A 14379-nucleotide genomic window follows, 5' to 3' on the forward strand; every position below is an offset into this window, starting at 1 on the left:
TGTGGCCCATGAAGGGTTACTGAGCTGCCCGTGGACCTCTCTCCCAGGGAGAGACAGTTTTCAAAGTGTATGCTCCACACACACTTTCTTTTTTTTTTTTCCTCCCGTTATAGAAGAGATGTCTGAGTTTAACGCTAGAGGGCAAAGAGTAGAGGCATTTTGGCTGTATGCAAATGCTCGGGCAGCTGCTGCCGAGTCACAGGATTACCACATACGGCCTTACCTTTTGCACAGACGAAGAAGAATGAGGTTTGTGACATCAGAGAAAACTCTTACAGGTTATCTCAACGGTCACTTTCACTGTCACTAAGAGAGTTCCTGACATCTCAGTCCCAGGGCCCTGGGCATCCCCATAATTCTCTGTGGCTTCTGATTCTTCATGTCCTGTCTCTTAACAATACTCTATCTTCTCTCTCAAAGCTGACCAGTCCATCTTCGGTGTTTCATGAGAGGGAATTTCAGTGACTTTTTTTTTTTTTTTTTAGGGGTTCTCAACCTCAGCACTGCTGTCATTTTAGAGCCGAATAGTTCTTTGTTGTGGGAAGCTGTCCTGGGCCCTGTGGGTTAGTTAGCAACAACCCTGGGTCTCCACCCACGAAATGCCAGGAGCAGCCTCTTGCCTTCATTCCTAAACATCAAACCCATCTCCAGACACTGCTACACGTCCCTTGAGGGGCAAAACTGCTCTGCGTTGAGAGTCACTGGTTTAAAATGAGCTAATGAGAAATTAAATTAAATGAACCTTGTGTTTTAGAGCACTGAAAACAATTCTATCAGTGGTAGAAAGTGATACGGGGAAGCAAAAGGGGTGTCTTCGTACAGATTAAAGCATCTATATATAACTAGCTGGTGAACCAAGTCTCCTAGAGGTGTAAACGAGAAGTACCCCATGCAGAGGCCACAACACCGAAACATGGGGACACAAGGTCATGAAGAAGGGAGTTTTTGAAACTAGCCCACCAGGGAGGCACTGACCAACCCTCCCTTCCCCCCACCCCACCGACCAATTAGTAATTCCCTACCCGTCATCTGCAAAATGCATGGCAATCACCCAACATGGAATAGCCGATTTTTAGATAAGAGGTCTCCAGAGATGACATTTTTTAAAGTACTGTTTATTTAATGCAGCATGACTTAAACGGGCCTGTCGCCTGACAAGCGTACTGAATGAGGAATGTTCAATGTACCAGTTCTAACTAGCCAAGTCCTCACATGAACTTTCTAAGACCCGGCTGAGAAGCCTGGGAAGTGTAACTACACCACAGTCCTTCAGGGCTCCTTCTCCGCAGCCCTGACTCCCCCGCCTTAAGCGCTCTTTTAAGACTCTGTTCAGACATCTTAGAAAATCTTAGCTGTGGCCAGAAACTACAGCCACCCTGGCTCCCCCCACCGCCCCCAGAGATCCCTGCTTCCATGTCAACCAACACCGAAAGGCACAAGTCCATTCTATTTTTAAATATATTCAGCAAAGCAGCAGCTTGGTACGTCTTTGTAAAGGATGGTGGTCACCCAACCTCACTGTTACTCTGTGTTTTTTATCAGTGAGATAGACTGGGAAGTCAAATCAATTTGGGATTCAATTCTCTGGTCTTCATTTGTCAACTGTGTGCCCTGGAGAAAATCACTTAACCTCTCTGAGACTCCATGTCTGCATAGGCAAAGTGGGAATGACACTCAGGGTACCTAAAAAATAGGCTGTTCTGAGGGAACTGTGAGAAGACACATATAGAGCATGGGGGTCTCCAAATGGGGGCCACTGTTGTTATCATTCGTTATTACTGTTATTAATACCTACTAGAGTCTCTATTCACTCATTAGTCAACACACAGTTATTCAACACCTTCTGTGTGCTGGGTGCTGAAAAACCACGGTAAATATTGTAAAATTGGTTTTCTTAATGACTCAATAAACATTTATTCAGTGCCTTTTATGTGCTGGGGGCTGGAAAAACTCAATAAATATTGTAAAATTGGCTTTCTTAATGACTCAGGATTTCAACCAAATACACTGAGGTTTAAGAAATGTCTCTGCTGGTGGGATTAAAAAATACACTTCAAGTGCTTTGCATGGAGCCTGGCACATATTAGGGAGAAGAAGCCAGATGATGACGGAGGTGTACATGGCTGTGATGTTGAAAAGTAGTTGATTTGACGATCTTTTTTCAACTTGTTTGCCAGAGCACTTGATGTCTGTCCCTACAAGAAACCGTTTATTTTCAAGTAAACGGGTGCTGATCTTGTGAGAAAGAACTTTTTTTCAAAGTAACACTTTAATAGGAGTAGATTAACATTCCTTATTATAGGGTAGGCTTATAATAAGAGTCTGGAGCCTGGGAGGTAATTTTCACTATTGAAAGGTAAGCGAATTTTTACTAATTTGTAAGTAAATATTAGAGTACCTGGGTTTAGAAGTTTCTATGACAGACAGAAATCAGAGGTATGATCACAAAATAACAATAAGAATAACTGCTCACTTACTTTGTGAGGCAAATAAAGGTAGACGTCTAATCTCTTGGATTTAAAAAAAAAACGCATTCTTTTACATTTCACATTAATTTACATTAGGCCCTTTTCTGTGGGAAATAGACAGGAATAAACAGGTTTAGACTTTTGTTCTTCTTTGTCACTAATTCTTTCACCACCCCCTTAGTATTTCAACACAGTTTAATGCACTCTGTTGGGGGCCCTTAGCCCCTTAATTCTCAAAACAACAACAACAAAATCCATTTATTTTGCAAACATTGTTTTTCCACAAAATCGGAAGTGCCTACCTGTGATAAAAAGTCTTTTGATGACGGCGAAGTAAGAATGCATTATGCTCTCAGGCCAATAATCATATTGTGGCCCAAGCCAAGTTCGATGAGAAATTAATTTTGACCAAGGGATGCCCTTACCTCAAATATGTTTGAAGGCTCATTGTTGTACTGATTGGATATTATTTCTGATTGGTCACTGCACCACTTGAGTCCACCCAGAAAGCTGTCTGTATCCAAGTCGTTCACGTCTAGTTCAGAAAGGTCAAGTTCAGGAAGATCTGGGCAAAGAGGCTGGTCTTCACCAACCAGAGCGGTACACTGCAGAAGGCAGGGGGGAAAAAAAGCTTTCATTAACTGCAGGAATTTATTAAACTGCAATGGCATGTGATAGGAATTAAGCCTGGTTAATTCAACCACACCACCAAAGCTGGTTTCCAGGGCTTTAGTCACCAGAAAAAAAAAAAAAAAAAAATCCTAAATTCCTTTACTTACTTTGCTCTTAAAGGATACTGTGCCTGATCTATTCCATCCAAAATTCTGCCTCCAAATTCATGGTAAGTGCCATGTTTCCATGAAGCCCTCTCTGATTCTTCCAGTTAGCAATCAACTGAATTTGTACCTTTTTGATGGTTAGTGCTTGAGTTTGAGTTTCAAGTTGTTTTCTGGTTAAACATATGCAAAATTTTACTCTACCCTGAGTATAATCTCTTGAGGGCAGGATACAAACTTGATTTTACCTTGGATTTGCCATCCCACATAATAGAAACAAAATAAACAATCACTCAGTGAAAAATAAAAGCATAAGAACTCTACCAGGAAAACTTTACCCATTTACACCCTTTTTAACCTTTGCAATCCACATAATTCCGTTAGCAACAAGTGATGCAAGCCTTTTTACTTGTCTATGGTTCTCTTGAATTGTTATTTTAATCTTTTACTCTCAATTTGACTTTTCACGAGCTTTAGCACATCATCTTGAACAGGTCAAAAAACAAGTTCCTTGAGATAGAGACAAAAGTCATAAGTTTTTCTATATGATCTTGACATCTTCCGCTATGTTTAAGTTGCAAGTCATGTGTGTTGGGGTGTGTGTGTGTGTGCACGTAATATTGGGATTGCCTGACATCTACAAAGGAAAAACCACTATAGCACTCCACAATTATATTTTTTTTCATCATTTATGTATTCCTAAACTATGCTGAAGTGAATTCAAAAGAACTCTTCTTCTTTGGAGTTTTTACATGATTTCAGTCTATTGAGAGGTTTAACATAGCCCATACTATGGCCGGGCTGTTTGTAAGCAAGGCTATTTCAGACTGGAATAGTCTTCCACTTCCTTGCGTGGAGTAGGGTGGCCTTTCAGTTGTCCCACAATGTGGCTTTTTGAAAAAAAGTGGACCACTTGATTGAAGAAGTGGTCTTCTAACCCCAAATTGGCCATCTGACTGCTGATTTCCTCACTGCATACTGTGAAGAACCCTGCTGAAGTTTCCTACTGCAGGGACCTGAGGATGCCAGAGCCCCAGGACTTTATCCACCTGCAAGCCAAGGTGTCTAAATCAGCAGGCACACACTCTGAGGTGGCACCCTCACGGCCCTACCTTCCAAGGTCAGGAGAGATGCTGTGGAGTTGCTCACAACCAGGCAGCAGTTGGGCATGAAGCTGAAGATCCCGCTTGACGTTTCGGTTTTGAATAAAATAAGTTTTATGCAGATTTTTTTCCCGAGCACCCCTGTCATCCCTGGCAGGCTACATTACACAGGTCATATGCAGCAGCATGATCATAAGCACCATGCTGAGAAGTAGGTACTGGGTAATGGAGTCAGCAGTTGGTACAGGGAGGCTAGGAGCAGCCTGAAGATGACTGCAATTCTTCCCTAAGACCACCAGGCCCCAGTGAGATCCCAAACTGAGGGCACAGAGGTAATGCAAAAAGAAAGGGCAAGCCCCTCCACCTAAACTCTTTCCTTATCATTTTATTGGTCATTCTGTTTTTATTACCCGAGGTAACCCCAAGTTGCAGATCGGTATACTTGACTAGGTTTATAAGGAAGCGGGGGCCGGGCTGGGGAGAAGATTTTGTTCTGGTACAATGTTCGAGTTCTGTTATGGGTGTAACACTTCTCAGCCTCCATACATGCCCACGTTGCTTATCCTCCGAGGACAAACACACAGTGTTAACTCTTCCACAGCACGATCAATCCAGAGACCAGGGGATAACTTTTTTCAACGGTGCAAAACCCACTAGGACTGCATTGAGGGCTAGTCCTTAACCAGAAAAGCATAAACAACAAAAACAGAAAAAAAAAAAAAAAAAAACAAGGGTAGGAAACACAGGAGCTCTCCAACTGGCTTAAGTTCCTGTCGTGGAGAGCACAACTGAGGAACCGTGCTTTGGAATGCTGGAATGCCCTACGGATTGGTGAGCAACTTCTTGCTGTCTCTCTCCTTCACTGCCTTCTCTAGGCATGGCTCGTTCAAAACCCTTCACCCTTTCGGGAACATGCATTTTGTAAGTAACTTTTGAAAACCATTAAAAAGACCAGATCAATTTCTGGCCTTTTGCTGGGCTGTAATTCACACACTTCTTTCCTTTCCTCTCTTTGTCTCTCGTTTTTGCTCTTATGTTATGGTTGAAAATGTGCATGTGCTCTTGCCAATGTTGACATGCTAATAAAATCAGGGTTTCTGAATGTGGCATTATTCTGATAATCTAAAACACATTAGTGGTAGCAGGTGTTCCTGTTATTAATTTATATTTGGCCTTTGGATGATGCCAGACTTAACAGTCCAAGCCCTGTAACTGTCCTCATCTGACATGCTGGTATTTACTGCTTCCCTATACATCTGTAACAGGTGTGCTTTATTGCAATTACAGAGACACATTCTACTGCTTCTTTGCAACTATGACAGCTATTTCCCAACCGTAGCCTTAATTTTATAATAAGATTTAAGAGGATAAAGCAGTCACTAAACACAAAAGGCTAATTATTGTACGTTTTTTTCACCCCAACAGACTTTTCTCTTAGTTAAGGAGCAGACAATAAATTAGCTTAACTGCACTGATGATAATGAATCATCATAATTAAGTATAATTCTCCATTAACCTTTCGGAGGTTTTTGTGCCATTGATGGTAAATTTTAAAGAGAGAGAGAAGAAAGAGTGGACTTGGCCACATTAATTATATTAATGAAAAAAGAATTCTTACTTCTTAGGAAAAAAATTAGTGAGGACAGGGACAAGGGAGTAGGGCGGGGGGCGGTAAAGAATGACAGTCTTCGTGGAGTGCATGTCATGTGAATTGTCTCTATCAATCTTGGTAACCTTATTGTACATCACCTTCATTAAACTGTGAAACACTGGGGACTCCAAGTAGCTATAGTGATAGAGGCCCTTATTAACCACTGCGCCGTCCTGTCATTATGTGCAAAAGGGCATAATACGTTTTAGGATGACAGCAAACATTAATGATTCAAAAAATGAAAGCTGCTTCTGCTACCTGCTGCTCGTAATAGGTTAGACTGGCCGAGGCGATTCCCAGAGCGGCCGCCGCGAAGGCAAGGCTTCTAGCAGCTTGCTGTCTACCGTGCAACAGAGAGGCGACTGGCCCGTCTCAGCCGCCCGACAACTCAATCCACCGCTGGACACTTAGCCCGGGAACTCACCTCCTTTGGAAAAACATAAAAGGGCCCCTGTTCTAAATTAGTTCTGACGCTTCCTTGAAAATGACTGCAGGAATCCCAGTGATTAAAACAAATCCTCCCTATTTCCATATCAACTCCCAACAGCATCAGGAATAAGGCAAGATGGAAAAATGAAACTATAGCAGCTGAGCCCCCACACTGGCAGCCAGACAACCAGCCACAGGACGCTCCGGCTACTCCAAGACAATGAGGACTTTGAAGCAACTTATAACCCTGACTCAGAAGAGCGACAGGACATACGAATCACCCAGATCTCTCCCACCTTACCAAGAAACCACGACAAGATAAGGACAAGCAGGATCCGCAAGGACCATCTGCCAGGGCGGGAGAGGGCAAGCCGAGCCCACTTGTGCAAATCCGGTAAAGAGTTAAGAACGCAGGGCATGGCTCGCTAGAGAGGAGAAATGCGTTCGCAGGCAGCCCCGGCCAAATTATTTGCACTTTAGATGTGTATCGCTGCACCACATGGACATCTTATTTAACCAAATCACGTGTGGCACTCGATCCTCCCCCTCACCCTACGTGCCCCCAGCTACCCAGAGGAAGCACTGGCAGCCCTCTCTCTGCCAGACTCATTGTTAGCAGCTCCGATCCCCCGTGCAATGCAACCGGGCTCCAGCTCATCACGGTCCACAGAAAGTTTAGCTTCTTTCCCCAAGTTGCCCAAACTTTCCGAGAACATTCCATTGTGCTGAATGCAAACACGCCGCGGTCCTCCGTCCCCCCCGTTAGTCACTGGAGGCTCCAGAGATTATGAGGAAACGGCTTGCTTTTCTCCCCCTGTATGAATTGTGGCCAGCAGAGACTGTGGAATTGATGTATTGCCGTCTATTTTTACACAAGCAGCCCCACACACAGCCCTGCATAAACTCCTCTCTCTGGCTTCAGGCAGCTCTCCGTGGTACGGAGAGATTTAACCATTGGCTTCCCTGCCACCGACACTAATGGAAAACCTTGCATCGTAAGGCAGAGATGTATTTTTTATTTGCTGACCAAATCTTTCCACCACATATAGGTGTTGTAAGGGAATCAGCTTCGTTGTTTTGTGTGCTATGGGGAAAGCAATCTAAAATAGCCCAGCAGGATTATTTAGGATTTTGTGAGTTAGTTCTCTGATGAACAGAGAGAGAGGGGGAAAAAAAAAAATCCGGACTAGAGTCAAAACTGACTATATTTGAGCACATCCATTTTAATATTTTTATCTTCATCTTATTATAAATAGAAATGGCATTTTTCCAACCGGGCCACTAAACACCACTGGAAAGACTTCAGCTTCTGATTCATATCAATATCTTAGAGCATAAATATTGCATATGAGTAGAAACAGAGCCAAAGGCACATGGAAAGAGTTTCCAACTGCAACAGATATGGGTGACAGCAGCTAGGCTTTGATTTGCTCAAGGGATCTCAGAGCCACCTTAAAATAGCAAACTTATTGGAGTTAAGATAAGATTGAGATTCCCTTCCAAAAGCTCCTGCCCGGGCTACTTTTCTGCCTCCTCTCCTTGTCCAAGCCCTTCCCCCCTTACAGGAATCAGTGCATCGGAAGGGAGGGAAGCTCTCCAGTCCTTCCTGCAATGCCCAGCCCAGCCCCAGCTCACCTCGATGTCACTCCATACAGAGTCCTGGTTGCACATGTCCCACGCCATCCAGCTCCTGAATGACGCCAGTTAAGCTTTTTCAACTCCAATCCACAGTGACACAGAGCACACACTCATGCAGGCAACCAGCCCCTTACTGAGAGTGAACTGAAGGCACCTGTCTTACTACAGTCCCCAGTCACATGACAAAGCTATTAAAAAGTAGGCTGGGCTGTCACTCACCCAGCCTCCCTTCTCCGGTGCAGCTTGCTGCTCAAACTCGTGACGTCACTCAAAGGCAGCCCTCTGCCTCAGTGAAGTAACGCTTAAAAAAAAAAAAAAAACGGAAAGAAGAAAGAAAGAAAGGAAACACTTGGACTTTTTGGAGGCTTCAGGCATCATGCTGTGATTAAAGCCAGCTTTGAATGCCACAGACTCAAAACGGAGCCCTGGCCATATAATAACTAAAATCCCCTGCAATCTTTTTTTAATTTATTTTCCTTCCAAAACAAGCAAGTGGCAAAGCTGCCTGTTTCAGGACAGAGTAACTATACTCTTTGCTAAAACGTGCACTCCCTAAGGATTCAAATTCTAAGACCTCCAGTGGACTCTAGCTCGGTTTGGGACTAAAGCAAGAGCTTATCACATGATGCATTTTTATGAGACATTTTCTAATGGGGGGGGGGGAAGTGTTTGAAAGCAGAGAATGGGGCAAGCAATTTTTTTTTTTTTTTTTTTTTTTTTTTTTGCTGTTTAATCAACAAAACAGTCTGTATTTGTTAAGGTATAAACAAACTCCTCCACTGAGGAATCGGCTATCCCCGTGGCAGGAGGGAATACCAGCTCCTGAAGTGTTACTGCAATGTGCTTTGCTCCTTATAAGGAAAACAAGAAACAAAATACCACCCTTTCAGGTTCTAATTATTTCCATTTCTCTCATAGACTCCCAGAAAACAAGTGTTGGTAAATACAGTTGCTGCTGCTGTGTCCAGATCAGCTGAGTTGCCCGGCTGCCTTTTTCCATACATGTAGCATTTCCACTTCAGCTACCTTCGGGTGCCTTTTTGAATAAACACTGGATTCCAACCCTAGTGCCTGGGTTGTGCAGTTTGCATTTGAGACCAAGAATGTCCGTGGAGTAAGGGAAAAATACTGACACGCTATTAGCAGAAATGTTCATTTTTGGAGATTTTTAATTTTTTTTTTCTTATTTCTCAGCTTCTACCCCGAGACAATGAAGGCTAATGCAGGTGCACTGTTTTATGATGACATACATATTGAATACATAACAAACTCAAGGTACTAGATATCACCGAAAAGCACTTCCCATAACACCATAGTGGTCTGATTTAACCCTTCCAAGTTCCAGGGAGAGGCACCCGTGGTATCTATATTTGTGATTACATATGTTTTTAATAGAATTTTAAACCCAATATACTTTTAAAATCAGCTCAATTCTTTTCCTTGATAATAACTTCTCTGAAAAAAATCCCCCAGGTATCTAAAAATAATTTTAAAGCACTATTAATTTAGTCTCCTGTTCTACTAAGGTTAATTTAATGTGTTCTCTCTTGTCCATCTCTTTCTAAAGAAGAAAGAAATGGTGATTTGCTCTCTAACACATTTTAGATGTGGAGTTGCTCAAATACTAAAGTGAAAGGAAGGAAAATCAAACAAACAAAAATCAGTTTCTTCTTTCAGACCACATGTGTTACAAGGTATTTTTTGACTCTGATATCTGCAACAAGTTGCCAGCAAATTCCCGAATCATGTGATGAAATTGACAGTTTGTCATTACTGGACGTAAAAAGATGGCCCAGAGCTTTGACATTTTAAGTTAGCTGAATACATTTCACTGGCACATTTTTCCCTCTTACAAATAGTGGAAAATTACTGTAGTTTTAATTTTCTAACTCAAGAAAGAACAGGAAAATACAACCTCGGGAAGGCTTTTATACATGCAATTAGTGGCATTACTCTGCACTCCCCACAAAGAAACACTAATTTTCTTCCCAATTATATTCCGATTTAATGTAAAACTACAGTAAATTATTAAAATTCAGGGCAAAGGTCATTGGCTCAACCCGCAACACAGTCAACTGTGAAATAATACTGGTCACTTGACCAAGAAGAGTTGATGTTTATTAATTATTATCAGGTGATCCCTGTGGTGAGCTTTCTCTGATACCTTTAATTGTGTTCATCGAATGCGAGGTATCCATTAGGTATATATTTATAATATAATTTATATACTTATAAAATATATATTTTTATATATAGGATATTGATAAATATATACATATTTTTTAAATCATGTTCACACATTTTGGAGACGTTCTTTATGTTGGAACATTTTGTATTGTTTTTGCTATTTTAACCTGCTCACGTTATGTTGTTGGAGTTTTCTTATTCGTCTTTTTTGCCACCTAATTCCACTTTTTCTTAATCAAACCAGCACATTCACTGAAACCACAGGTGGTTTTATAAACATTTTTTTTCCCTTCACCATCACAAAGAGGGTTAGTTAGGAGTCAAAACACTGAAATGATTTATAAACTACAGCATACTGCATTTTCCCCTCAAATCTCTATTACTGTACAATTCAAAGTTTAAAAAGATTCTTGGGACGAATTAGAGTAACTTCCACCATTTTTTTTGTTGTTATTAAGTCTCAAAACTACAACTCTAACGAGAGTGATATTTTTGAGGTCTTATAATTTGGTTAATTAGCTCTTCAGATTAAAAATTCTCTCCTGTCCAGTTGTTTTTTTTTTCTTTTCTCAAGAGAACATAAATTGTTAGTTGCTCACCAACCTTGCTCTTTTCTGGCTTCCCAGGCGGTTTCTATATTTAATTCTCTCTCTGCCTTGACTTTTTTCTCTTCCTCTCTCCCTGCAGCCCTCCTCATACCTCTTCGTCAACTCTGCCTCTAAGATTTCCAAATGCTTGGTTTCAATCAACAAGGACCTATTGAAATCTTACTGTGTCCACAGCAACGTATTGCAAGGCCTGCCAAGAAGGCATATGACATGGACACAAGGGAGCTGACAATTTTAGGGGGATGACAGTCCTTAAAAACAGAATAACTTGATATGAAAAAACAATGCTACTTTGCTCAATATCCAGATTCCTCTTCTCCTTAAAACACACCCTTTTTAAGTACAAGGTCCTTTCACTAACCATTACAATTCACACCCAAATCAACCCCACTTTGTCCCAACAATAGAAAGAGGTATTTATTAACATCCGTTGAGTGCCCATAATGTTCCATATCTTCACAGAGCCTAGATTCCATCCCCAATGGAATTTCTCCCCCCACTAGTTCTGTTAACGTTTCGCAAGACTCCAACATTAGTGAAGGCAAGAGATCTAGCCTCAGTTGATAACAAGAGAGAAAATACACCTTCAAGAGGATAATTCCACGCTATAACAAAAATATTTGACAAAGTACGCAACATTTCCCCACTGCTGTCCCAAACTACAGGCTTTTCCCACTCTCTCTATTTCAGGTAATTGCCGCTTAAAAAAATAAAATCAAATCAAACTCAAACCCCCAAGCAGACAACAGCAAAGACAATTTGTTTTGATGTCATTATTGCATATAGGTGAGAATCCAGAAGTAAAGAGTTACTAGTATAAATAGCTCTGCCCATTTGTTTTTATAAACTTAAATAGAGATGTAAGGACAAATTTAAGGCTGAAACTTACAAAGAAAGAAAAATGGAGAAGAAAACATATAGCAGAGCTTACGTGAGCTTGACATTAAGATCAGCATTTTATATAGCAAATTTCAATCAATTTTGGTCCTCAAACAACTCAATAAAGATTATCTGTGTACTCATTTTATAACTGAGAAAGTATTAAAAAAAAAAAAAAAAAGAAAGCCAAGGGTTTAGGTAGCAGCTGAAAAGGACGTATAGATCTCTGAAAACCCTTCTAGGAAGAACTAAGTTTCATACATAAGAATAATATTCATTCCCAAATCAAAAGCACAGCAAAGACCCCTGCAGAACTTTATATCCAAGAGTGTCTACATAGCTGGAAACCAACATTCCTGGGAATGCTGCCTGCCTAGAGCACTCTTCCAGAAAGGAAAGGGATCTGCCCAGAATTGCTAATATTTTTAAAGTTAATCATTGCTAACAGGCATTCAGTTGCTTGCTTTTAATTCCTAGAGGGGCTAATTGATTCTGATATCCCATGTCAGTTTCTGAGCACATGCTCTGAGCCTCTGGGACATGTCTGAAACTGAGGCCATTAGGGGGACAAAAGTTGGTGGCAGGGCAGGGTATACCAGAGGCCTCTAGCCTATAAACCCTCTCAAATCAAGTCTTATTTTGCACAAAACTGCCACGATAACGTGAACAAAGCACTTTTGAGGAAACAAATAGAAGAAAGTCAGTGGACAGTTTTAATGCCTCCTTGCGTTCATTTATATATATTTTTTTTCAAATAAACTGAAGGTGATAGACAACCTCAGCAACACATCTTTTAACCCCAATAAAACCTTCTGCACAACAGCTCTATGCTAATGAGTCAGCCTATATTTTAAGACAGACCTCAAAATCTGCTCTCGCCATTTTTCACATTAGAACAAAAAAATAATGTGAAAAATGTGAGCTGCCGTCAATTGGACTAATCTAAACTAAAGCAAAAAGTATGCTTATTAGATCCACCGATAAGAGAGAATAAAAGGATGGTGAAAATCTGCTTTTGTCTATTTAATTCTGCTGTATTTGTGCCTCTACAGACATTTTCATTTACCTTAATTATTTCAGGTTAATTCATCTATAACGCAGTGAGTTATTGATTATATAAACAAGAAATAATAGGATTATTTAGCAATTTTTTTTTTACTGAAACTGAAAATAAAGCGTATCGTATTTTATTAAATTTGATACTATTTAAAAATTTAAAGTGCTACTGAACCTCACTAACACAAGAGTTCACTCGGTCAGATTATTTTATCCCCTAAGGAACTTAGTGAGGGCCAGGGGAAAACTGCGGTATGCAAATTATTAAATTGAAAAAAAGTATTTGTTAGTCAAACAGTTCCCCCTGGTACTTTTTTCTAGAGCTTGGGTCCTAATGAGCTTAACTTTTCTTGAATTTAGGGAAGTAAATTATATTTCTCAACTAGTATCAAAACGGAAGAATTAAATAAGTGAAGTGTGGTTTTGTTTTCTGTTTTGCTTTTTCTTTCTTTCTTCTTTTTCTTTTTTTAATCCCATCAGACAAGCCTAGGAAAGGTTTGGTGATTTTGCTTTTGTTTCTGTTGTAGATCTTTCCAGTGTTTTAATATTTGAGTTTAATTCTAGCAGAGCTAATATATATCCTAAAAATGTGGGGATGTTGAAAGGAAATAAATTCCCATCTTAAAAAAAGCAATTAGCTTAAGGCCTAAGCTAAATTTTGTAACAACTTACATAAAATCTTACTTTATATTTGCTTGCCCCACTGCACACAGGATTATTGAGAAAACTTTCTTAACTAAGAAGAACATTTCTAAGACTGACCTCCACATTTAGCAGCTCGATCAAAGTAGATGTCAAATACTACTGGTAGGATTATAAATGGGTACAAATTTTTCTAGAGGACAAGTAGGCAATATGTATCAAAAAATGTTAAAAATGGGCATCCCCAGAAACCAGAAATTCTACTTCTAGAAATCCATCTTAAGGACACACCAGGGGAGATGTTTGCAGAGATTTTTGGCATGAGGAGAGCCAATGCTACATTATTTATATCACTGAGAACTTGAAAGCAGGGTAAATGTCCAACAGTGGTCGTCTAGTTAAATAAATTATACAGCACTATATATACATTCATGCATTTTTATATATATTCATTATATATATGTATATTCAATGCTAACATAAAAAACTATTGCAAAATACATTTAATAGCAAATGAGAAAATACTCAAAATACATTAAGGTTTAAAATTATGTTTGAAAAAACTATAATCACAACAACTTACATATCAATATATACACTCAGAAAGAAAAGAGGAAGGAGGACCAGAACATGTAAGAAGGTGCTAACAGTGGCTGATGATATTATAATGTATAATTATAATTATAATCATATTATGTATGTCTTTCTGTAATTTTTAAATTTTGCTATGATAAGCATATATAACTTCTATATTCAAAATTAAAATGAAACTCTTCCTTTTTCAAAGAAAGATTCAGGCTTAGAGCTATGCCTTCTTAACATACAGGGAATGTAGCAAATAGAAATAGTCCCTGACATCCAATACAAGTCTCAAATATTCATCACATGTTTAAAAGGAAGCCATTTCTGTCTATTGCACCAAGTGTAACCAACACTCCACTC

General features: G+C 40.0%; 1 protein-coding gene across 1 annotated transcript in view; it reads right to left on the minus strand.

Annotated features, from left to right (window-relative positions):
• PPARGC1A (PPARG coactivator 1 alpha) overlaps positions 1-14379 on the minus strand; it is a 303520-nt gene that overhangs the window by 91406 nt on the left and 197735 nt on the right. Inside the window, exon 2 of the mRNA XM_064581943.1 lies at positions 2894-3073. Within this exon, the coding sequence (XP_064438013.1) occupies positions 2894-3073 (180 nt within the window). The remainder of the gene's footprint in view (positions 1-2893; positions 3074-14379) is intronic.

Source organism: Mirounga angustirostris, unplaced genomic scaffold, assembly GCF_029215605.1.
Source record: "Mirounga angustirostris isolate CCGP_5_RB_7025 unplaced genomic scaffold, mMirAng1.0.hap1 SCAF_2, whole genome shotgun sequence".
NCBI classification, from domain to species: domain Eukaryota; kingdom Metazoa; phylum Chordata; class Mammalia; order Carnivora; family Phocidae; genus Mirounga; species Mirounga angustirostris.